Here is a 22,308-nt window from a genome sequence, read left to right as displayed (position 1 = left end):
TCGTGTGTGTGTGTGTGTGTGTGTCGTGTGTGTCGTGTGTGTGTGTGTGTGTGTGTGTTGTTGTGTGTGTGTGTGTGTGTGTGTATGGTTTCATGTGCATTATGCATATCCGCAAGGCGTCCCCATGCATCCGTGTTCACTTTACACACACACACACACGCACGCACACACACACACATATTCTCCCACACAGCAAGCTCGTGAAGGAGAACGGCTTGGATGGGTGCGAGGTGATGGTGACTGCGGGCGCAAACCAGGCCTTTGCCAACATTGTGCTTGCACTCTGCGACGCTGGCGACGAAGTCGTTCTCTTCCGCCCATACTATTTCAATCATCACATGGCACTGCAGATGACAGGCTGCAACATTTCGTACTGCCCACGCGACCACACAACCTTTGCGCCAGGTCCAAAGTGCTCGTGTGTGTGTGTGTGTGTGTGTGCTTGTGTGTGCGTGTGTGTGTGTGTGTGTGCTTGTGTGTGCGTGTGTGTGTGTGTTCGGTTATGCTCTTGGTCGTGTTCATCGTGTGTGTGCGTGTTCGGATGCAACAACGCATGCTCAATGCATCTGCATGCATGGTTCAGATCTTGACTGGCTCGAGGCCAACCTTGCAGGAAAGAAGGTGCAGTCCTGCATGCATGCGTGTGTGTGTGTGTGTGTGTGTGTGTGTGTGTGTGTGTGTGTGTGTGTGTGTGTGTGTGTGTGTGTGTGCGTGCTGTCGTTCTTCGATAGCCTGAGTGTTTCGTTTGTGTGGTCGCATTGCCCCACCCCCGTGCCAACGTGTTGAAACACACACGCACGCGCGCACACACGCACACTCGTCTGCATGCGCAGATGCTGGTGCTTGTGAACCCATGCAACCCGACGGGAACGGTGGCCAGCAAGGAGGAACTGAAAGCAATGAGCAAGCTCTGCACACAGCATGGTGTCTGGTTCATTGTCGACAACACATACGAATACTTTGTGTTTGACGGCGCACACCATGAGTGAGTCAGTGTGAGAAGGGGGGTTGTGCGTGTGTGAATATGCACATGGTTACGTGTGTGTGCCTGTGTGAATATGCACATGTTTACGTGTGTGTGTGCGTGTGTGAGTGTACTTTCCTCTTGCTGTCCTTCCATCCACGCAGGTGCCCCTGTGTGTGTGTGTGTGTGTGTGTGTGTGTGTGTGTGTGTGTGTGTGTGTGTGTGTGTGTGTGTGTGTGTGTGTGTGACCATTCCTTTCATCGTCTGGCCCCTCACCATTGTTGCCGCATCCCATGCAGATCCATTGGTGGCGACCACGTGCTGAACGTGTACTCCTTCTCCAAAGCATATGGGCTCATGGGCTGGCGCGTGGGCTACATTGCATGGCAGAATGATGTGTGTACAGTGCCAGGAAACGTGTGCTTGAAGACATGCGTGCTCAGGATGTCCACTCATGCCTTGTGAATATGCGCGCGCGCGTGTGTGTGTGTGCGATTCTGCAGGCCCTGACGCCACAGTTGATGAAAGTACAGGACACAGTTGTCATCTGCCCGGCTCGATTGAGGTGGGTGGCCTGCACCTCAAGTGCGCTCGAGGGGTGGCAAGACTCGCAGCACATGCAATCGTACGCATGGTCACCCAGCATTTGATGTGCTCGTGTGCCTGTTGCTTGCTTTTGTGTGTGCACCACCATTGCGTCAGCCAAGTTGTCGCGTTGGGTGCTGTGGCTGCAGGGCACGAGTGGTGTGCTGAGCGCATCCGCAAACTCGACACAAACCGAGGTCAGAGTGTGTGTGTGTTTGTTTGTGTGTGTGTGTGTGTGTTTGTTTGTTTGTTTGTTTGTGTGTGAGTGAGTGTGTGAGTGGGTGTGTGTGAGAGTGGGTGTGTGTGAGTGTGAGTGGATGTGTGAGTGGGTGTGTGTGTGTGAGTGGGTGTGTGTGTGTGTGTGTGAGTTGGTGGGAGTGCGCTCCTTGTGTTTCCTGCGTCTGCTCGCAGGGCGTGACCTGATGTCACTCATGTCGTGTTGTCGTCCCGTGCATGCACGCAGAGATTTTGTTTGACGCGATTCGCTCGTATGATCCCAACGCACTCGTTGGACGCCACGACGGCGCCATCTACGCCATGGTCAAGGTGTGCGCGTGTGTGTGTGCGTGTGTGCACGTATGTTGCGTATTGGCAAGTGTGTGGATTGAGGTTGCCTTTTTGCTTTGCTGTAAGCGCTGAGCTCACAAACATGCGTGTGCCCTTCTATTACCTTCATATGCAGGTGCCGCACGAGGAGGATGAGCGTGTGGCCGAGTGGCTTGCGCACCAGCACCATGTCGCCGTCATTCCCGGGTCATCCTGTGGTCTGCCTGGCTTTGTGCGTGTGGCTTTCGCCAACCTCTCCCCAGCAAAGGTGTGTGTGTGTGTGTGCGCGCGCGCGTGTGTGCGTGTGCGTGTGTGTATGCATGTGTGTGCGTGCGTGTGCGCGTATGTGCTTGTGTGCAACTTGTATGGCCAAGGTAAAAGTGTACCTCACACTCACACACACACACACACACACACACACACACAGTGCAAGGAGGCGAGTGCGCGGTTGTGTGCAGGGCTGCGAGAGCTCAAGGCGAATGAAGGCGATGCGCTGCTTGTGTGACTCTGTCTGTCGTGCTGTCGCCATGCATTCGAGGTCTCGAAGAAGAGGAACCTTTGGCTCACTTCCCAGCCAGCAAGGCAACTGATTGGTTTTCGATGTGTCCAGCGATGGGAGAGATGGGGCGACAAGCGCACTTGGCCAAGAAGCACACAACAAGCACACAACCCACACAAAGACAAACGAGCAACCTCAACACAGACAAAGGCATCGACACGCCACCATCTCACCAGCTCACTATGGATCAGACGCTGGCGAAGCAGCTGGAGGCCAGCAACCTCAAGGATGCTGCAAAGAAGACCGTTCGAGACATGGCCACGAACGGCAGCAACACCCACGTGATGTGCGTGCGTGTTGGGAAGCAAAGGAAGGAAGGAAACAGGGAGTGCTGGGTCTGGTTTGTAGGGGCAAGCCGGCAAGCAAGCCGTCTGCGCCTTTGTTCTGTTTGTGTCGTTGTTTTGCTTCTGCAGTACGTCACAGCCACCCGGTGCTCCGGTGACCTCCTCACCTCGTCCTTGCACCTTGCCGATTGGTTTTTGGTATGCTCTCCCCACCGTGACATGGTTTGCAGCCTGAGTGGAATGAACATTGATGACGCAGGTGTCAACGTCATCGCAGAAGCCCTCCGACACAACGATCGCATCACTTGGCTGGAGTGCGTTTTATTCGTGTGTGCGTGTTGTGTGTGTGTGTGTGTGTGCGTGTGCGTGTGTGTGTGTGTGCGTGCGTGCGTGCGTGTGTGTGTGTGTGTGTGTGCCGCTTGCCGATGCAAGGTCTCGATGTCTCAACGTCTCAGCGTCCCAACGTCATTTTGCGGGCATTTCGCTGCTGTCGTGCCTTATGCGCCTTCCCTGTGCCTCTTCCCACTTTCCGAACACGCGCCATCCTTCGCCAACTCACCAACTCATCCTGGCTCTCTATATGTTTGCTTCTGTTATTGCTGCACGCACAACCCTGTAACCTCCCTCAGCTTGGCCAACAACAACATCACGACAGCCGGCGTCAAGGCCCTTGCACGAGTGCTGTTAATCCACCCCCGCCTCACCACCCTCTCGTGAGTGGTGTGCGGCAGTGCACGTTGTACAGCTCAAGCAAGCAGGCGTTCAGGGGGTATCTTCTTGTTGAGTCAACACTGCTCGTACTCTTGTGGTGGTGGTGGTGGTGGTGCGTTCTGTTTCATGTGCTGGGTACCGCAAGCTCACCATGCTGCCCGTGTGCCTGCCGACGCGCTTGCTTGCGCTTTCATTCTGTTCCAGACTGGCCAGCAATGATGTCGACGATGACGGCGCTCTCTGCCTGGCAGATGTACTGCGGAAGAATCCTCGCCTCTCCATAATCTCGTGCGTCTGGCACTGTGTGTATTCTTGCGTGTGCATGCTTGTATCTGTGTGTGTGTGTGTGTGTAAATCTCTCTCTCTCTCTCACTGTCTCTCTCTCTTTCTCACTGTCTCTCTCTCACTGTCTCTCTCACTCTCTCTCACTGTCTCTCTCACTGTCTCTCTCTCTCTCTCTCTGCGTGTGAAATGGATACAAACAGAGTCAAACACACAAACACGCGCATATATGCTCGCAGCACCTCCCATCCCATACGCAAATGCGATCCTAACGTCTGTGTTCTTCGTGCCCACCACAGGCTGCACCACAACCGAAAGATCACCCACCGTGGACGCGAAGCGTTGCGTCAAGTGGAGGCTTCCGGCTCGGAAGTCAGCCTCGACATGTACGTTGCCTGCATGCAAGCTGAAAGCGCGAACAAAGATCGTTGGTGACGTGCGCTCTCATTTACCGGCTCACAACAGTGCACTCGCGCATGTCTTTGCCTTCCACTAGAAACACACAGCTACAACCTTGCTACTTCTCCCACCTCCCTCTTCTCCCACCTCCCTCTCTTCCCCTTCCCACTGACACTGCGTGTTTGGTTGCTGCTTTTAGGGACCAAGTCAGCAAGGGCGCCACGATTGATTTGGTGGCTCAGCCGAGGCTGGCACCTGACACTCCTTCGCCGCACCTCGCCGCTTCCTTGCCCAAACCCAACTCCGAGCCCCAGCAGGCGCAAGATGGTCGATTAATACTTGAACATGTGCTGCACCAGTTGTGGGCGCCCACGCAGCTTTTGTGGATATGTCAGGGTGACGGTGGTGACGCCAGCTTATTTTATCTATCTTGTAACTTGCCTGCGTGATGGAATTGCTCGTGACTCAGGCGTATCGACGGACAATCTGATGCAAGACAAGCAAGAGCTGGAGGATATCAACAAGAAACAGGGTAAGCGTGCTTGCCTGCTCGCCGTGCACTTGCGCTGTTTGAGGCATTGTGTTGGTGCCTATGAGCAGCCCTCCTCGGCCCTGTTTCTCACCACTTGATTTTGCTTAATTCGTCCATCATGTCGACGACGTCAGAGGCGATGATTCAGAGGTTACAGAAAGACAAGCAGGACTTGCAAGAAGCCATCAAAGCCCTGAGTACGACACGAGGGCTCTCTCTGCTGCACGGTTTTGCGCCCGCAACCACCGTTAAGTGTGAAAACAAATTTTACATCACAGTTCTCCTCGTAGTACTCATCCTTGCATGGATCAACCACACTGCACACCGTGCCTTTGCTTTCATCAGACCAGGGCGTGTGTCCAGCTGCAACAGTTGCCGGGGACCGGTCTGATGAAGAGGCGCTCAGAGGTATTTCCCATGGCGGTGTCATGCTCGCTGCTGCTGGTTCTGGGAGGCAGCAGAGTCCACGATGCGTCCATTCACGTGAATGTGCACATCGATCACGCGGTTGCTTGCCATTTGCCGCATCAGGACAGCAATCGGAATCTGACCCCGACAGGCATGTCTCAGACGCCCAGCGTGCGCTTGAACAACGCATCGGTAAGTGCTGCACGATGCTCAGTCTTTCAGTTGGTTCGCCAACAACGAGGGGTAACGCCCGACGACACCACGTACACACACACGCACGTGCACACATGCACACGCACGTGCGCACATGCACATTCATGCGCATTCATGCACACGCACACGCACACGCACACGCACACGCACACATGCACATATGCACACTCATGCAGACACGCGTTCCCCCCTCCCAACGCAATTTACTCACAGCTTGCCTTTATTCGTGTCTCACGGATGTTTTTGGGTCGCAACAACAACAATGTGTTCAGAGACTATGCTGAATTTGGACATGGACGCCTCCCTTTTTGTGGACAAGAAGCGGGCGACAAACAATGCAGACAGGCCCGTTTCTGGGGGTTACGGACGGCTCTTTGAGGCTCGACTCGCCGGGCACAAAGTGGCGCTGAAGGAGGTGGATCTATCGCGCAAGCCGAGGCTCAAGGAATTGCTGGATGACGATCTTGGTGCCGCCGAAGACAAAGAGAAGTGGGTGCGACGAGAGCTGCTTATCTTCGCTTCCATGCGGCACCCGAACATCGTGACGTTTCTCGGCCTGTGTTACGATGACAAGAGCAGGACAATGTCGGTCGTCCTGAGCTGGGCAGACAACGGCTCCTTGTACGACTTCTTGCACATCGACAAGAAGCAACTGCAGGAAGTGGACAAAATGCGCATCTTGACCGAGACAGCGGGCGCGATGGAGTTTTTGCACGCGCACAAGATCGTACACAGAGACCTCAAGTCGGCCAACATATTGCTGGATGCAGCGTGCACGGTCAAGGTCACAGACTTTGGGTTGAGCACGATCAGGCCTGCCGATCGTTCATCTGTTTCTGTTGTTCGGGGAACACTTTATTGGGCATCCCCGGAGCAGCTTCTCGAAACGAAGGTGCGCGCTGACACGGACGTCTTCTCGTTTGGCTGTGTGATGTGGGAGGTGTGGTTTGGCGTCATCCCTTGGCACCACGGAGAATACGCAGCGAACGGTGGTGCTTCCTTCATCAATGTGACCGACAGCTATCGCGCTGGTCGCCACTTGCCGCTGGACCACACGGTCACCGGGCAGGCGATGCCAGAGCTTCTTGAGGCCCTGGTCGGTCTCTGCTTTGCTGTCAGCGGTAGCCGGATTAACTTTGCGCAGCTTCACGCGACCTTGAGGGTTCAGCACGAGGATGCAAAGCAACAACATGCTGCGGTCAAGAAGAAGCGACAGCAACGATTGGAATTGGAACGGAGGCAGCACCAGTTGCTTCGAGAACAGCAACTGATGCTGCAAGGCCCACCAGACGCTGCCTGGAAGTTCAAGCCAGAGTTGCGGAATGCCTTGGAGCGTGTGGCAACCACCTTATCCTTGCGTGCATCTGTGCAAATCGCTCCGCTCAACCTAGCGAGCCACACCAAACTCATCAAAACGGTGAGCGCCCAAGCGAGTGTGCGTATGCATCGAGTTGCGTCACTGTGCCTTGCTTCCCTTGTGTGCATGACACACGTTCTCCACTTGCACTTCTGTCGTTTATAGAGCCATGCCTACCTGAAACATAATTTACTGCAACACACCCCTCTAACACACACACACACACACCAACACAGCTCTTGTGCCAGGCTGGCGGACGCACTGCTGCAGAGACAGATCCCCTCATCCCGTTTGGGTATAACGTCCATGCTGCTGCCATCACGTGGTGCGATCAGAAGTTGGCCGCTTTCAACGGCGCCATTGATGGCAGTAAAGCCCGCTACCGCAACCACCTGGCAGATATCACCCATACGTTTTCACCCAAATACGGCAGGCACGGGCCAGAATTCACCAGAGAAGAGGACTATGTGGTCGCCCGTGTCACTCGACAATCCCACTATGACCTGCTTGACACGTCGTTGATGACAAGAGACCCTCAAATTCGTCTGCAGCGCGTGTTTCACGGCGTCAAGAACTTTGGAGCTGCGATTGATATTCTGGGTGGCGATTTCGCCCGCCTCACAGACACCGCTCTGGCCACATTCATTACCAAGCAACGGTTTGTGCCTGCAGACTGGTACGGCGCCGGTTTCTACTTCACGCCAGACCTTGACTACGCGCTTGCATACACAAGACCTTGCACATACAGCAGTAGCAAGCACCACGACCTCAAGTGCATGAACCTCCGCTCAGGAAAGGAGTACCGTGTCGTGCTGGTTTGCGACATCCAGTACGCCAACCCCTACCCCGTGTTGGGCGTCAACCTCTCTGGGCTTCCGCTGCGCGCTGGTCATGACGCCCACGTCGCGGTCGTCGACTTCACCTCAGGCGACATCGACGATGGCAAGCCGTTTGGCACCTTCAAGCAGTGGGATGAGCCCGGCCACATTCCCGTGGCTGAGATTGCAATTGACGACCCCGCGTGCGTTCTGGTGCGCGCCATTCTCGTGTTTGATGCCGAAACAACACCACGCACGCCCCATCATGGTGACGGGCCTGGCTCAGCATCATCCACGAGTGCCAAGTCGGATCAATAGCAACACGCCTTTCCGTGTCCCTGTCAAAAACAAAAAAAAAAAAAAAAAGCATGAGCAATATCGCGCAGAGAAAAATGCTGATGTCGTGCTTTGTTGCGCTTCCTCTTGCTTCTGTCCATAGTCCAGCGATGGATTTTGGGCTTGAGCCTCCCTTGCCCAATTCGTGACTCACCAAAAGTCGGGTTGAACACCGCATGCTCTTCGCACAGTGTATCACAGTCACTCGACCTCCATTCTTCTGTTCTTCCCTTTCCTCCCCGCCCTAGCTCGCACCAAAGATATAATTTGAAGATTGGTCGTGGCAGCAGCTCCAATATTGGTTGTGCTAGCATGATTGATCTAGTTGATCATGTCATGTCACATCACTACAATCGTTGACAAGCAAGCTAGCAATTTAGCGCGCCCACTGCTTTACTGTTGTTTCTGCGGTGTCATTCCTCCGTAGCTCCGTGGTTCATTTGTCACGTGCCCCTCACCTCTTTTGGGCGACCCTCTCCCGAGCAGGATGGCATGAAGAAACATGCGCATGAACACGCGTGTGCACCATGCAACGCAGATGTTCTTTCCGTTGCACAAGGAAGCAAGGACAGACTTGGTGATACCCGTGACAAATCGACTCTCTTGCTTGACTCTCTTGCTTGACTCTCATTGATGAGCAGATCCAGATTGGCGGGTGGCTCAAGTCAACGAGCTGCCTCATTTTCCACGCTATCAGCAACGCCAGCGCATTACAAGTACAAGCTTCGCCTACAGACCTGGTCTTCTTCTTTGCACTCACCGACTTGCACCTTCCTCCCTTTCCAAGAAAGTGCGACGATGTTCAAGATGCCTCCCAAGATGCTCCTGGGACTCTCTCGGCTTCTTCAGCAGGCTCACCTGGGGCTGCTTCTGCTTGCAGCACTGGCAGTGGCGCAGCACGGGCGCTCCACCGGTGCGGTCGTTACTTCTCGTCGAGTGCACGACTCTTGCGGGCACTTTCCCGTCGCCAACATTACCACGGTGTCCTCCAACGCTACCGCAGTCATCTACAACGGAACCAGGGTGGCCGTCACGACCGGAGCTCTCGTAGCAGGCAAGGACCTCATCGTGGTTGCTGACACCTGCATCATCAACAGTGGCAACTACACATCACCTGGCCGCAACATTGTTTTGCTGTGCAATGACGTGCTCCAGGTGCAAGGCGCAGTGCAGTTCAACGTGAATGGAGAGGCCGGTAGCACCAATAAGCCAGGGGGCAATGCCGGCAACATCGTCATCTCCGCCCGGAAAACGTCAGGTACGCTCTCCATCAGCGCTCAGGGCGGACCAGGTGGCAGTGGCACGCCAGGACATCAAGGGAAGCCTGGGGCTCCTGGCGCAAACGGGAAGCAAGGCGCGTGCGCAATGCCCCCAGTCAATCCTGCTGATGCTGGTCGAGGATACGGCTGTGATCATACTTGCCACCCCGGCTTTCCTGGAGAGGACGGAAAGCAGGGCGGTACTGGTACACCTGGAACGAATGGCGGAGCAGGCGGCAACGGAGGCCAAGTTCGCATCACGGCAATCAGCGCCAACAGCACCGTTGTCAGCGTCTCTGGTGGTCATGGCGGACAAGGCGGAAAAGGCGGCCCAGGCGGAGCTGGAGGACAAGGAGGCAAAGGAGGCTTGGCCTTCATCCACACATGCTGCTTGGACCTTCTCGGCTGTCACTGCCACTGCAACCAAGATCACAGTTGTGGAGATGGCAAACCTGGCTCTCAAGGGGCCACTGGGCTGTCTGGTGCAGATGGACAAAACGGTTCTCCAGGGCATGATGGCTCCTACCAGTTTATCGCGTGCTCCGGTGCAGCGTCGGTCGTTCACGACATTGACGTGACGTGCTAAAGGGTTGCCAGCTTCCCTTCCAGCCAAGTCTCATGAAAGATTGGTTCCTCTCCGCCCGCCTTCTTCTTCTTCTTCACATCAGTCCATGATGTTTCTGTTTCTCCACTTGTGACGCATGTCAACCGTCCTCTGTTTGTTCTGTTCGCTCACTCTTTGACTTCTGCATGTCCCGATGTTCTTCTTCTGCCTAACGCTGCTGATTTGTTGCGAACAACACAACCATCACACCAATCACACCACCATCGTCGCGTCACCCGCTGAGGCGCACACCCTTTCTCTGATTTTCCGTTACTGGCCACCACATTACAATGTGTTTCCGTTCGACAAGTCCCCAAGTACCAGCAGAGTGTTCTGTTGCATATCAGCAAGCAAATTTACGAAGCAGAAGCGAACATCAGCCTCAAAACGAACAGCACACCTTTGTTGCTTGCAAGTTTCACAAAGTGGCCAACGCAAACCCAATCAGCACGAGTTGCATGCGAATGCGCCTAGATCAACGCCAAGTCCTTCAATTCAAGTGCGACCACAGTTACAGCATTGACAGCTGCGCCCTCAACGCACCCATCGTTCCTTACAAGTGCACACACAAACACACCACCAAGTACACGTACACAACACAACAGAAGCAACCAAGCCTTTCACATTCTGCCTGCTCATATCACAATCGTCCTGCACATGTGTGTGTGTGTGTGTATGTGTGTGTGTGTGTGTGTGTGTGTGGTGGCGGGCGGGGGGAGATTCAAGCATCATCACATTATGAGCCACATATCAATGGGGTCCCTTCATGCACGTACGATGCGTGGTACATCGTGATTGCCACTTCTCCAAACACACACACACACACACACACACCCTCAACACACACCCAACAAACACTAAACAAAACACACCTGTCCAAGGCCTCGTGCACGAGCATTTCGCTCTTGGTGTCCAGGGCAGCGGAAGCTTCGTCCAGCAGCAAAATCTTGATGTCGTCTGCCCTCACCAGTGCACGCGCAACAGCAATGCGCTGGCGCTGTGTTGTTGTTGGCAGTGGCGTGAGATGAGGTGGGGGGGGGGGTGGTTGGGATCTGGTGATCACATGCAAGCCAACACCGCCCACAAGCAGGACCAAGGCCGAGCATCGCACACTGCTGCAATGCCCCTACAGTCCACAGAACCAACCTGTCCACCGGAGAGCTGCGCGCCCTTCTCGCCAACGAGCGTGTCAAACTTGTCCTGAAACTCCTGGATGAAATCATAGGCATTGGCCTTTCGCGCCGCATCCTCAATGCGCCTGACGAATGACACAGGAAGGCCGTGCAACACACGCACATCAGTTTCTGCGCCCAAATAAAACGTGTCATGCAAGCAGCCGCTCCCCACCCAGTGTTGTGCTTCTTCTCTCATCATGCATGTACATTCGTCTTCACCATCAGCAGTTGCAGCGACTCACTCCATGGGCACGTCTTCGGGGATGCCGTATGCAATGTTCTCCTTGATGGAAGACGCAAACAGCTCAGGCTGCAAGACGTCACAACACAACGAGTCAATGTGTCTTGTCAGGTTGCTGCAGTTCAATTTCTGACACGACCTGTCCCCGCACAACGCAAATAGATACACACACACACGCACACACACACACACGCACACACACACACACACACACACACACACACACACACACACACACACACACACACACCACCGCACAGTCACACAATACCTGCTGGGTGACGAGGGCAATGTGTTTCCTGAGGTGGCCCGGGTCAATCTTCTCCGCGTCCACGCCGTCCACAAGGATCTTGCCGCCAACGGGCGAGTAGAACCGCTCAATCAGCGAAATCATCGTACTCTTGCCACACCCGCTCTGGCCGACCAGGGCAATCGTCTTGCCGGCCTCCACCGACAGGTTCAGCTTGGACAGCACCTGCGCATCGGGGCGCGTCGGGTACACAAAGTCGACGTCCTTGAACTCAACGCGACCCGTAATCTCGGGCCGCACGTACTTCTTCTCCGCCTCGGCCTCTTGTTCCTCCTTGTGTGTCTCGATCATCGTGTACAGGCGACCAGCCGCTTGCTTTGCCTGAGTGCGTGCGTGTGTTCGCAAGGATATTGGGAGGGAAGCGATGTCACAGACACGTGCCCACGTGAGCAAGCGCCCGACAGTGGGAAGAGCATGTGAACGTGTTCGTGTGCGTGTGTCTGCGTGAGTGCGTGGATGATAGTGCACAAAGTGTGGATGCATGATTGCTGGAACGTCGAAAACACGACTGCGCACGATGGCAATGCGAGGCTGATGTGAGCAAACACGCGAACATGTGTTGTGCACCTTGGCAGCACTCGGTGCGAGAGCGCTTGCTTGTCCGGTCAATACTCCCATGAAGATAATGGACACTGGGATTCGAGTGGCGTGACAAGAGCCCGGTCAGCGTGCAACGTCTCATGAAGCTGAAAAGAAGCATGTGGCGAAAAGAAAGCAGGGACACCTCCAGTCTCATGTTGGCTGTACCTTGTGCTGCAAACATGTGATTGAAGGTGCAGTGGCCATTGTCAACAATCCGACTACCGTACCAGAAGCCGAGCGCCCACACGGAAAATACACTGAACAAGGCAAGCACATTGCAATGACCGATAAGCTGGATGCAATGGCTAGTGGTAGACTATTCAAAGGGAAATAGCAAACAAGCACCAGCAAGTGGACACGCGCACGCGCATGCACACATTCATACACACCCATACACACGCACAAACACAAAACCATGCATTCACGCACGCACGCACACACACACACACACACAAATCCACACATGTAGACAAACACACTCACAAGCGCGCGCACACGCACACAGACACACATGCAAGCACCGCTGCGGCATACCTAAATTCAAAGAAGCCAAAAACAAGGCCCTGAATGTGTGCCTTCCTTCGCATGATGGCGGCAGGAGCCTCAAGCGTGTGAGCATAGTCTTGAACAAATGTGTCCAGTCGACCTGGATGGCAGTTGGGTGAAACATGGGTGAGAAGCGCGCAACCAGTGAACCGGTATGTTTGGAGAATGCACGCACTGCGCAAAAACAGACAGCAAGACACACCAGCGCGATCTTTGTGACATCTACCCACCAAGGGAGGCGACGGTGCGAACTTCCTCGACAGCGAGACTGGCAAACTTCCCAGAGCGCTCAAAGGCCTTGCCCGTTGAGAAGCCGCTGATCAACTTATATTCAATGGATGCTGTCATTGTCGTGCATGTTTGAACACGTGAGTGGTTGTCGCTAAGTGTGTCATGTGCTGCCACAGCACCGTACAGCAAGCATATGTACCAACCGCTGAGAATGATGATGGGAAATGTGGCAAGGACGACGAGTGCGACGCGCCAGCAGTAGATACAGGCAGCCGTCATGCACCCAATCACTGGTGAAGAGACGAAGGAGTGATAAAACATGATGAGTCGGCAATGGGGAGCACGCGCACAAACATGCACACACAGACACACACACACAGACACACAGAGACACACGCAAACACACGCAAACACACGCAAACACACACACACACACACATTCAACACACACAGACACACACACACACACATACAAACACGCGCGCGCACACACAATGCGCGCACAAAAACACACATACAGACACACGCAAACACACGCGAGTGCGCACCTGTGAATGCAATGCGGACGGCAACGCCGAGCTGGTCGCCGAGAGCGCCGCGAACAGCAGAGGCGTCGGACGACAGGCGCGTGGTGAGAATGCCGCGGGAGTGGCGCGGGTCATCGTACCACCCGGCAGACTTGCTCACCATCACTCGGAACACCATGTCGCGCAACCGCATCGTCAGCCGCTCACCGGCAATCGCCAGAAAGTGGAACTTGCCCACTTGCACGAAGAACATCAGCACAGCCATGCCAACAAAGGCGCCCGCAAACGCATTCACGCGCTTCTGACTGTTGTCGTCGTTGAGCACGCCAACCAGCTCTGCCAGCAGCACGGCGTTGGCTGCGGACAACAGGCCCTCCAGCGCTGCGCACGTGCTCCCGGACAGCAGTTGTGGCAGCTCCTTCCGGTTCAGCTCAAAGGCCCAGCCCACCATGCTGCGGTCAACCTTTGGCGCCTCCTCGCTGTCGTTGTCACCGGACTCGTCCATGTCCGCCGTCAGCTTCACCTCCACCGCCTTGGTGTTCTGTGCTGAGGAGAGCGACGATGACGCATTTGCCAGCGCCGCTGGTTTGCTGCTGTCGCTCATGTCGAGCTCTTCTGTCAGCAGCTTGCTGGCCGCCTTGCCCGCGTCGAGGGACATGCGACCACGCAGGTTTGCGTTCTTGTTGGCGCTGCTGCCGTTGTCGTCGCCGCTGTGGCCGTGCTGTGCCTGCACCATGCGGTAGAAGGCGCCCTGCTGGTCAAGCAGCTCCTGCGGCGAGCCAGCCTCCACCACACGCCCGTGGTCAATCACTACAATCTTGTCTGCAGAGAACACCGTGGACAGGCGGTGCGCAATCATGATGGTGGTGCGGCCGGTCGATGCCCGGTCAAGCGCCTCCTTCACAATCGCCTCGCTCTCGTTGTCCAGCGCGCTGGAGTGGGGGAGGTGGGAGAGGAAAGAGAGGGTGCGGGCGCGAATGAACAAGGTGAGTGGTTGTGGAAGGGGAAAGCACAAGCGCGTGTGGGCCCAATAAATACCCGTACAACAACAACAACAGCAACAGCAACACACACACTCATAAACACACACACGCGCGCACGCCACACACACCACACACACGCACACACACACGCACACACACACACACCTGGTTGCTTCGTCGAGGAGGAGGATGTTTGGGGCTTTGATGAGAGCGCGAGCAATGGCAATGCGTTGCCGCTATCAGGCGCACCAGCAAATCAATAATGCACGCGTGTGTGCGTGTGTACAGCAGCGTGAGGGGAGGCGGAGAAGGAAACAAACGGCGCGTACCCACCACAATGTCCGGACCCACCACCACCACTGCCGCTACCACGATGATGGGTCCTGACCTGTCCGCCGGAGAGCTGTGTGCCGGAGTCGCCGACCATGGTGTTGTATCCGTCTGGCAGCGCCATGATGAAGTCGTGCGCATTCGCCATCCTGGAGACACGACGCCGCGCGACATGGCATGATGTGAGGGCGGCAGTGACAAGATTGGAGGAGGGGGCTCAATGGGAGCATACCGTACGCATGCATCACAAACAGTGATACACCACCTTCAACACACACACACACACACACAAACACACACACACACACACGCACACGCACACACACACACACACACGCACACACACACACACACAAACCGTCACACATCCACTCGCGCGTCCTCCCTCCCTCCCCCTCCCCAACACAAGCAACAAAACAAACACACCCGCCCTGCCCTGCCCACCTCACCTTGCGGCGCTGTGGACCTCGTGCTCTGTTGCATCGTCCTTGCCAAGCGCAATGTTGTCTGCGATGGTGGTGGGGAACAGCACCGGGGTCTGGCTCACCAGGCCAATCTGTGACCGCAGCCACTGGATGTTGAGCTTGCGGATGTCTGTTCCGTCGAGCTCAATGCTGCCTGCCGTCGGGTCGTAGAAGCGCTCCAGCATGGCGACGGTCGTGGACTTTCCGCAGCCGGACGCGCCGACCAGCGCCACCGTCTCCTGCGGCTTCACCTCGATGTTGAGCTTGTGCAGGATCTGCTCGTCAGGGCGGGTCGGGTAGGTGAAGTCGACGTCCTTGAAGCGGATGTGGCCCGTGAGTTTGGAGGGCACAGTGCCTTCCTCGGACAGCGAGTCAATCTCGGACGGGCGGTCAATGATGTCGAAGATGGCGCGCGCAGCACCGCGGCCAGCAGCCATCACCTTGATGTTGGGCGTTGCCTGGCCAATCGATGTGGCTGCGATGATGACTGAGAAGAACACCGTCAACACCTGCCCAGTTGTCAGCTCCTCCTCCCCAACAAGGTAGGACCCAAACCAGAACGCCACCGCGTAGGTGAGGAAGGTGAGCATCAGCGTGAAGCCCACCCCTGCCGTGGTTTTGTTGATGACGAGGAAGGATGTTGTCGGGAGTGAGTGGTGATTGTGATGGTGGTCGTGTGAGGACAGGAGAGGAAGAAACGATACAGATGCTCACTGCATGGCACACACACACACGCACACACACACTCTCTTTCTCTCATGCACTCCCACAAACCCCCCCCCCCAATCTCAGGCAACGCACCACAGCCCTGGATGAGACCACCGCGCTCGCCGGCCTTGCATGCGCCCTCGAGCTCCTTGTGGTAGCGCTCCACCTCGCGGTCCTGCGTGTCAAAGGCAATGACGGTGCGGATCATGCGAATCACTTCGTCTGCAACGCTGCCCGCCGCTGCGTAGAAGCCCTGCCCGCCCGAGGACGCCTGTGCAATGTACTTGCCCATGATTGCCGAGCCTGTGGGTTGTGATGGTGGTGGTGATGGTGGTGGTGGCAGCGTGAGTGGCATGAATAGCGCGGAGGAGACGAAAACAGAACAGAGCAATGCAATGGCGATGCGATGGAATGCTGTGATGAAGGGATCACGCACACACACACACACACATGTACATACAACAGCAGATACATACGCACATACACACGCACGCACCAATGGCGATGAGAGGGACCATGCCCGTGGTGACCAGCGTCAGTTTCCAGCCATACACAAAGCCTACAACGTATCCAGCTGCAGACGAAAGAGAGGGAGGGGGAGGAGAGGAAGGAGAGGGAGGAGAGGGAGGAGAGGGGGGAGGTGTCATAAGGTGAGGTGAGCTGAATGCACGATCAAGCGCGAGACACACACACGTACAAACACGCAGACACACCGCAAGCACACACACACACACACGCACGCACACACACACACACACACACACACACACACACACACACACACACACACACACACACACACACGCAGACACACACACACACACACCGCAAGCACGCAAGCACAGCGCGTTGCTTACCGAGGAACATGCCGAGGAACTGGAGGAAGCTGGCGACCTTGTCGCCGAGCGCCTCTTGGATCTGGGGAACGTCGCTGGAGATGCGGGAGGAGAGGGCGCCGGTCTTCTGCTGGTCGTACCAGGCCATCTCCTGGCGCACGAGGGCCTTGAAGTACAGCTTGCGGATGCGCAGGCTCTGGCGCTCAGCGGCCAGCGTGAACGCCGCCACTTGCACGTACGAGGTCACAGCAGCTCCGCAGGACAAGTACATGATGATCACACTGGCGTCTGCCACGCTGTCCAGTAGCTTACTCTGGTCTGCGGTGGCGCTGAAGCTGTCAATGACCTGCGCATGTGCAGTATGTTTGTTTTGATGACCGTGTGTGATGCTTTGTTAGTGCGCGTTTCGATCATGCGCGTTTTGCGCACAACCTTGTGCGTGTGTGTGGTTTCAGGAAACTGGGCTTGCACTGGTCCTCTCTCACGACCCCTGCACGTACGTCTCCAAAAAACACGACAAATGCTGGGGTGAGGCTGCCATGGACGAGTGCGCAAATGGATCCAACGACGATGAAAACCCAGTCCTAACGAGTGGTAAGCGAGCAATGCCAGTGGAAGTGAGCCAGCGAGCCAGTTGATTGAGCATCACGTCACGGGCCTTCCACCAACCACACACACACACACACATACACACATACAGGGTTTGGGTTGTGGACTCACGAGTGCGTCAGCGAAACGGTACAGCTCAAAGTAGCCCACGGGCTTCATAGTCGGTGCTTGTTGGGAGTCATCGTTGTTGCTGTCGTCCTCGTGGACCTGCGAGACTTCAGCGTCACGTGCGTCTGCGCAGACGCACAGTGGTTTGGGCATCATGAAAAGCAGTCGAACCCACCGCCTCTCCTCTCTTACTTAACTCGATCGCATTTCCACCGCTCAGACAGACGCACCAAAACGCACGCACATGCACGAAAACACGACCTTGAGGCCAGTGGCACTGCCTGACTCACCTTTGTCACTCATGCTGGCTGGCAAGGGTTGCTCCCTTCTTCCTTTGAAAGGCCGTATCACATCAGCACGTGGGGAAAATGAATGTACACCTTCATGCGTGGCACACGTTTTCGGGGGCGGGTGTGTGTGTGTGTGTGTGCATAGGTTACGTGTTGTGGAAGCTCACAGCCACCAGTGGCCAGTGGAGTGAACGGGCGTTCTTGAGATGGTTGTTGTGGTTCGTGGTTCTGTTACACACGCTGTGGCGTCACTCTTGCATGGCATGATGACGATTCGGGTGTCCTCCTTCCTCTTGTTTGGCTTGAATTTCCAATGAAGTCTTTGTTCAATTATCTACATCAAGAACTTGCTGACACACCCAACAATCACCAGCAGCAGCCGCCAGAAGCAATCGCACCAACCAACCGACCAATCCAGACCATCAACCACACGAAGATGAGCGCGCACCGCCGTGCCACGCACGCTGGGAGCTGGTACACAGACGATGGTATGTGCACATGCATGGCCTCTCACCTGTGGTACCTTTGAATGCATGTGTGGCACGGTGTCGTTGTGTGGAGGTTTGTTGGCAATTGCTGTGTTTGTGTTTGGTGGCCACTTCGTTTGTTGCGACTGTTGCGTTTGTTTGTATTTGGGACATGAGCCGTGCGTTCACGGGGGTGATTGCTGCGCTTGTACTCATGTGGTGATCGGTTGGTGGAGGATAGGCAAAGAGCTGTCTGGACAACTGGACGCTTGGCTTGGAAAAGTTGGAGAAGCCATCATGCCTGGCGCTCGTGCCATCATCGCCCCTCACGCCGGCTACTCCTATTCCGGCCCAACAGCAGCCTACGCCTACAAACAGGTGTGTGTGTGTGTGTGTGTGCTTGGGCTTGCGTGAGTGCATGGGTGAGAGAGAGAGTGTGTGTGTGTGTGTGCTTGGGTGAATAAGTCACTTTGTGCCTGAAAGCGGCTTTGCTTGTCTGCAGTGTTCATGGCGCGTACCTCAAGGGTTTGGAAACAGTCGAGTTTTGTCCCTGTTCTCGTTGTGACACATTCGCGGATAATCCCGCCTCCTCTTCTGACGCTCACTTGCGCGCTGAACCAATCACGTGCGCTCACTGATGCATGCACACATGACATGCACGCAGATTGTCCCAGACAATGTGCGCCGGGTGTTCGTGCTCGGGCCGTCGCATCATGTGTACATCCAAGGCTGTGCACTGACGTCGACCACAACATACGACACGCCCATCGGCAACCTCAAGATTGACAGGGACACAAACAAAGACCTCGAGGCAACCGGCCAGTTTGAACACGTACGCGTGTAGCTGCTGCAGGCTGTATCGCCATGTGTAGGTGTGGGTGTTTGCGCGTGTGCGTGTGTGTTCTTGATGGTGCGTGTGCTCTCTTCCAGTGTGCTTGCAGTTGCTGATGCTCCTTCCTTGTCTTGTCCCCTTGCAGATGGACATTCAAACTGATGAGGATGAGCACAGCATTGAGATGCACCTGCCATACGTTGCCAAGGTGCTGTGGTTGTGGTCGTGCATGAGGGCATGGATGCGTGTGTTTCTGTGTGCGTGCACATGAGTGCCTCAAAGCTGCGTGACACACCATCTCGCAACACAGTGCAACCGAACACACACACACGTATGCACACACACACACACACACTCTCTCTCTCTCTCATGCGCAGGTGATGGAGGGCAAGGACTTTACGGTTGTGCCCGTGCTTGTTGGCGCCCTGGACAGCAAGCTCGAGCAAGAGTACGGCAAGATCTTTGCACCGTATCTGGAGGATCCAAGCAACCTCTTTGTCATCAGCTCCGACTTTTGTCACTGGGGCCGCCGCTTCGGCTACACATATGTACCGCCGGGGCACGACGCCATTTACAAGGGCATCGAGCACCTCGACAAGCAGGCGAGTTTGTGCGTGCGTGTGTGTCTGTGTGTGTCTGTGTGTGTCTGTGTGTGTCTGTGTGTCTGTGCGTACCAATGAGAGAGAGAGAGAGTGTGTGTGTGTGTCAAAGTATGCGCACATGCGTGCAAAGCATGTGCGATGAGTCTCATGCGCACTGTTGCTGGTCCTTTTCCACGTCGCCACTGCCCATGCTCAGGGGATGGACATTATCGAGAAGCAGGACGCCAAGGGGTTCCGCGCATACCTCCAGGAGTGCGAGAACACCATTTGTGGCCGTAACCCAATCTCCATCCTCCTCAACGTATGTTGTGCTGTGCTGCGTGCGGTGTGATGTGCGTATGACAAAGCACGACTGCTCTGTTGCCCACCCCGCCCCTCTTGTGTCCTCCCGGTGCATCTTTGCCTGTTGCTTGATCCTGTTGCTTTGCATCGATGCGTGTGTGTGTGTGTGTGAGTGCAGCTCACACCACGTCGCTGCCACCTTGCCTGATCTTCTTCGTCAGGCGCTGCAAGTGCTCAAGGATCGCCAGAAGGAGGTCAAGTTCCTGCACTATGCCCAGTCCAACCCGTGCAAGTCCACCCGTGACAGCAGCGTCAGTTATGCCTCTGCTGCCGTCCTCATCTCCTGAATGCGGACACACTCACTCACTCACACTCACTCACACTCACCCACTTAACAAGCATTGCGTACGTCGCACGTTATCCATGCCTCCCCCCCCCCTACTTGACACACACACACACACACACACACACCCCCACACACACACACACACACACACACATAAGCACGGATGTGCCCGACGCAACCGCGACGTGTGTCCCATCACACGACGTTATGTTTGCTTTATTGGCAACGACCAATAACAAAGTCCCCCTCAAACCACGAAGGCACACACACACGCACACACACGCGCGCGCACGGCGTGTGAGTGCATGCAGCCATCGTTAGCACGCTGGAAGGCAGCGGGAGGGAGGTGGCCCTTGTGGCGGGGAACGAGCCAGGGCCACAGCAAAGGGGACAACAACAGGGCAAAGAGAACAAGACATACACACAGAAACAGGTGCAGACATTTGTAGACACATACATACACAGGCACAAATACGCAGCAGACACACACACACGCCCATGCAAGCGAGCGGGCAATGTGGTGGTAACAGCGCTGCCTGGAGGCAGCAGGGTTGCATGCAAGCAGCGCGGGCACCGGCATGGATGCAGCATACCGCTGCGACAAATTAGTGTAATCCCATTACAAAGCGAAGCAACAATAGACGAAGAGGGAAAGAGGAAAGAGAGAGGGGGGGAGGCAAAACCGAGAGGGGAAGAGAAGGAAAAGAGTGGTGAAGAAGTGTACGTGGCAGCTGCAGTCCGATAGAAGGACACGGACAGAGATGAAACACACACACAAGTTGCATCAGCAACGACAGGAAACACGGAAGAGAAGAGAGACCGTTTTTCATACAAGCTGCGTTCAAACCATAGCAAAAAGAGAGAGATCATTATTCCTGTCAATGGCGCTGGATTGGGTGTGTTTGGTTGTGCAAGGGGTGGAAGAGGCACTACTGGTGGAGAAGGAAGCCTCAAACCCATAGTACAAGTGGTTGAAACAAGGAAGGGAGGAAGGAAGGAAGAGAGAGGGGAAGGGGGGGAGGAAGGAACAGGGAAGGGGAAGAAGGGATGCTGCTGACGGGCTGCTAGGTGTACCGAGTTCACTGTCTTCGATCATACTCATGCCCGACTCTACTGGGCCTGTTGCTGCTGCGTTGGGAGGGCGGGCACCGTTGAGGGGCTGGCAAGCCCAAGGTTCACAAGCAACTTCTGCAGAAAAGCCAGCGTCTGCTCATCCTTCTGGGACTGATCGCGAGGGACAAGCAACGGCATTTGGAAAACATCAAAGTGGGGGTGGGGGTGGGTGAGGGCGCCTTGGGGAAGAAGAGGGCGTTCGTACTTGGCTGGCTATTGTGCAGTGTACGCGCGCACACGAGCAAAGAAGTGACACAGAACAGTCACCCGCAGACATACACGCACACGTCACGCAGGGGAGCTCACCCTGAGTGTGTTCTCGATGGTCCCGTCCCTGAGCTTGTCGGGCAGACACGAGCGCAGCGCATCCCGCGCCCTGTGGTTGACGGTGGCGGCGGTGGATGTTGAAGTATGGGTGAGGAGAGATGTACTTCGCAGGCGGTGTTGGTGTCTGATTTTGGCTGTGCCTGTGTAGAGCATATCACTAATCGCACACAAACCCACACCCACACACACCCACACACACACCCACACACACACACACACACACACCCACACACACACACACACACACACACACACACACACACACACAGGCTGTGTCACACATATAAGCACACATATATACACACACACACACACACGTGCGCGAAAAAAAAATCCATTTGTCACACCTTGGGTTGTCTGAGAGGCGGTGGTAGCAGCGGACAACGTGCTTGAGGAGGCGACCAGAGGGGCTCTGTGCCAACGCGTGCACCATCGGGCTCTGCATGGCGCAATCGTGATGAAGAAGGTGGTGTGGTGGTGGTGTGTTGTTGTGTGGTATTAATCATGGTAAGCGCGAGGACGGTTCGTTGTCCACGCGTGAG

The 22,308-nt window shown here is 55.5% G+C and overlaps 8 protein-coding genes across 8 annotated transcripts in view; 5 read left to right on the top strand and 3 right to left on the bottom strand.

Moving 5' to 3' along the window:
• The first annotated feature begins 187 nt into the window (after window positions 1–187).
• On the top strand, window positions 188–2,662 carry PTSG_04446 (uncharacterized protein). The gene is made up of 9 exons (XM_004994484.1): window positions 188–405; window positions 584–621; window positions 834–985; window positions 1,264–1,360; window positions 1,468–1,529; window positions 1,667–1,746; window positions 2,013–2,095; window positions 2,232–2,363; window positions 2,523–2,662. The coding sequence occupies exons 1-9, from the start codon at window positions 234–236 to the stop codon at window positions 2,598–2,600; spliced, it is 894 nt and encodes a 297-aa protein (XP_004994541.1). The 5' UTR covers window positions 188–233; the 3' UTR covers window positions 2,601–2,662.
• A 9-nt stretch (window positions 2,663–2,671) lies between these two features.
• On the top strand, window positions 2,672–4,666 carry PTSG_04445 (uncharacterized protein; the record flags this gene model as incomplete). The annotated part of the gene is made up of 6 exons (XM_004994483.1): window positions 2,672–2,940; window positions 3,169–3,252; window positions 3,568–3,651; window positions 3,854–3,937; window positions 4,231–4,317; window positions 4,573–4,666. Exons 1-6 carry the CDS (start codon window positions 2,696–2,698, stop codon window positions 4,664–4,666), a joined length of 678 nt encoding a protein of 225 aa, XP_004994540.1. The 5' UTR covers window positions 2,672–2,695.
• A 9-nt stretch (window positions 4,667–4,675) lies between these two features.
• Window positions 4,676–8,144, top strand: PTSG_04444 (serine/threonine protein kinase; the record flags this gene model as incomplete). Its single annotated transcript, XM_004994482.1, has 6 exons — window positions 4,676–4,862; window positions 4,997–5,059; window positions 5,208–5,270; window positions 5,394–5,462; window positions 5,756–6,900; window positions 7,077–8,144. The coding sequence occupies 6 exons, from the start codon at window positions 4,676–4,678 to the stop codon at window positions 7,974–7,976; spliced, it is 2,427 nt and encodes an 808-aa protein (XP_004994539.1). The 3' UTR covers window positions 7,977–8,144.
• Window positions 8,145–8,792: 648 nt separating this feature from the next.
• PTSG_04443 (uncharacterized protein) lies at window positions 8,793–9,839 on the top strand (the record flags this gene model as incomplete). Its single annotated transcript, XM_004994481.1, has 2 exons — window positions 8,793–9,252; window positions 9,436–9,839. The coding sequence occupies 2 exons, from the start codon at window positions 8,793–8,795 to the stop codon at window positions 9,837–9,839; spliced, it is 864 nt and encodes a 287-aa protein (XP_004994538.1).
• A 271-nt stretch (window positions 9,840–10,110) lies between these two features.
• PTSG_04442 (P-glycoprotein) lies at window positions 10,111–18,133 on the bottom strand. The gene is made up of 20 exons (XM_004994480.1): window positions 17,798–18,133; window positions 17,511–17,632; window positions 17,291–17,374; window positions 16,812–17,136; window positions 16,451–16,528; window positions 16,048–16,257; window positions 15,232–15,853; window positions 14,841–14,931; window positions 14,618–14,688; window positions 13,491–14,401; window positions 13,146–13,232; window positions 12,942–13,052; window positions 12,700–12,811; window positions 12,331–12,422; window positions 12,151–12,215; window positions 11,545–11,904; window positions 11,275–11,342; window positions 11,004–11,115; window positions 10,730–10,854; window positions 10,111–10,508 (listed from the first exon to the last, which is right to left on the bottom strand). The coding sequence occupies exons 1-20, from the start codon at window positions 17,808–17,810 to the stop codon at window positions 10,493–10,495; spliced, it is 3,675 nt and encodes a 1,224-aa protein (XP_004994537.1). The 5' UTR covers window positions 17,811–18,133; the 3' UTR covers window positions 10,111–10,492.
• On the top strand, window positions 18,131–20,573 carry PTSG_04441 (MEMO1 protein). The gene is made up of 7 exons (XM_004994479.1): window positions 18,131–18,285; window positions 18,506–18,642; window positions 18,929–19,096; window positions 19,242–19,304; window positions 19,474–19,698; window positions 19,895–19,999; window positions 20,202–20,573. Exons 1-7 carry the CDS (start codon window positions 18,234–18,236, stop codon window positions 20,325–20,327), a joined length of 876 nt encoding a protein of 291 aa, XP_004994536.1. The 5' UTR covers window positions 18,131–18,233; the 3' UTR covers window positions 20,328–20,573.
• On the bottom strand, window positions 20,543–21,286 carry PTSG_12176 (uncharacterized protein; the record flags this gene model as incomplete). The annotated part of the gene is made up of 1 exon (XM_004994478.1): window positions 20,543–21,286. The coding sequence occupies one exon, from the start codon at window positions 21,284–21,286 to the stop codon at window positions 20,543–20,545; it is 744 nt and encodes a 247-aa protein (XP_004994535.1).
• Window positions 21,287–21,436: 150 nt separating this feature from the next.
• The window catches only part of PTSG_04440 (cell differentiation protein rcd1), a gene marked incomplete at both ends in the record, with an annotated part of 2,568 nt that continues 1,696 nt past the window's right edge, over window positions 21,437–22,308 (bottom strand). Inside the window, 3 exons of the mRNA XM_004994477.1 lie at window positions 21,437–21,550; window positions 21,746–21,815; window positions 22,114–22,205. Coding sequence (XP_004994534.1) covers window positions 21,437–21,550; window positions 21,746–21,815; window positions 22,114–22,205 — 276 coding nt within the window. The remainder of the gene's footprint in view (window positions 21,551–21,745; window positions 21,816–22,113; window positions 22,206–22,308) is intronic.

Source organism: Salpingoeca rosetta (assembly GCF_000188695.1).
Source record: "Salpingoeca rosetta unplaced genomic scaffold supercont1.10, whole genome shotgun sequence".
In the NCBI taxonomy this organism is placed as follows: domain Eukaryota; class Choanoflagellata; order Craspedida; family Salpingoecidae; genus Salpingoeca; species Salpingoeca rosetta.
Note: the sequence above shows the minus strand (reverse complement) of the source record. Positions and strands in the feature narration are given on the sequence as shown.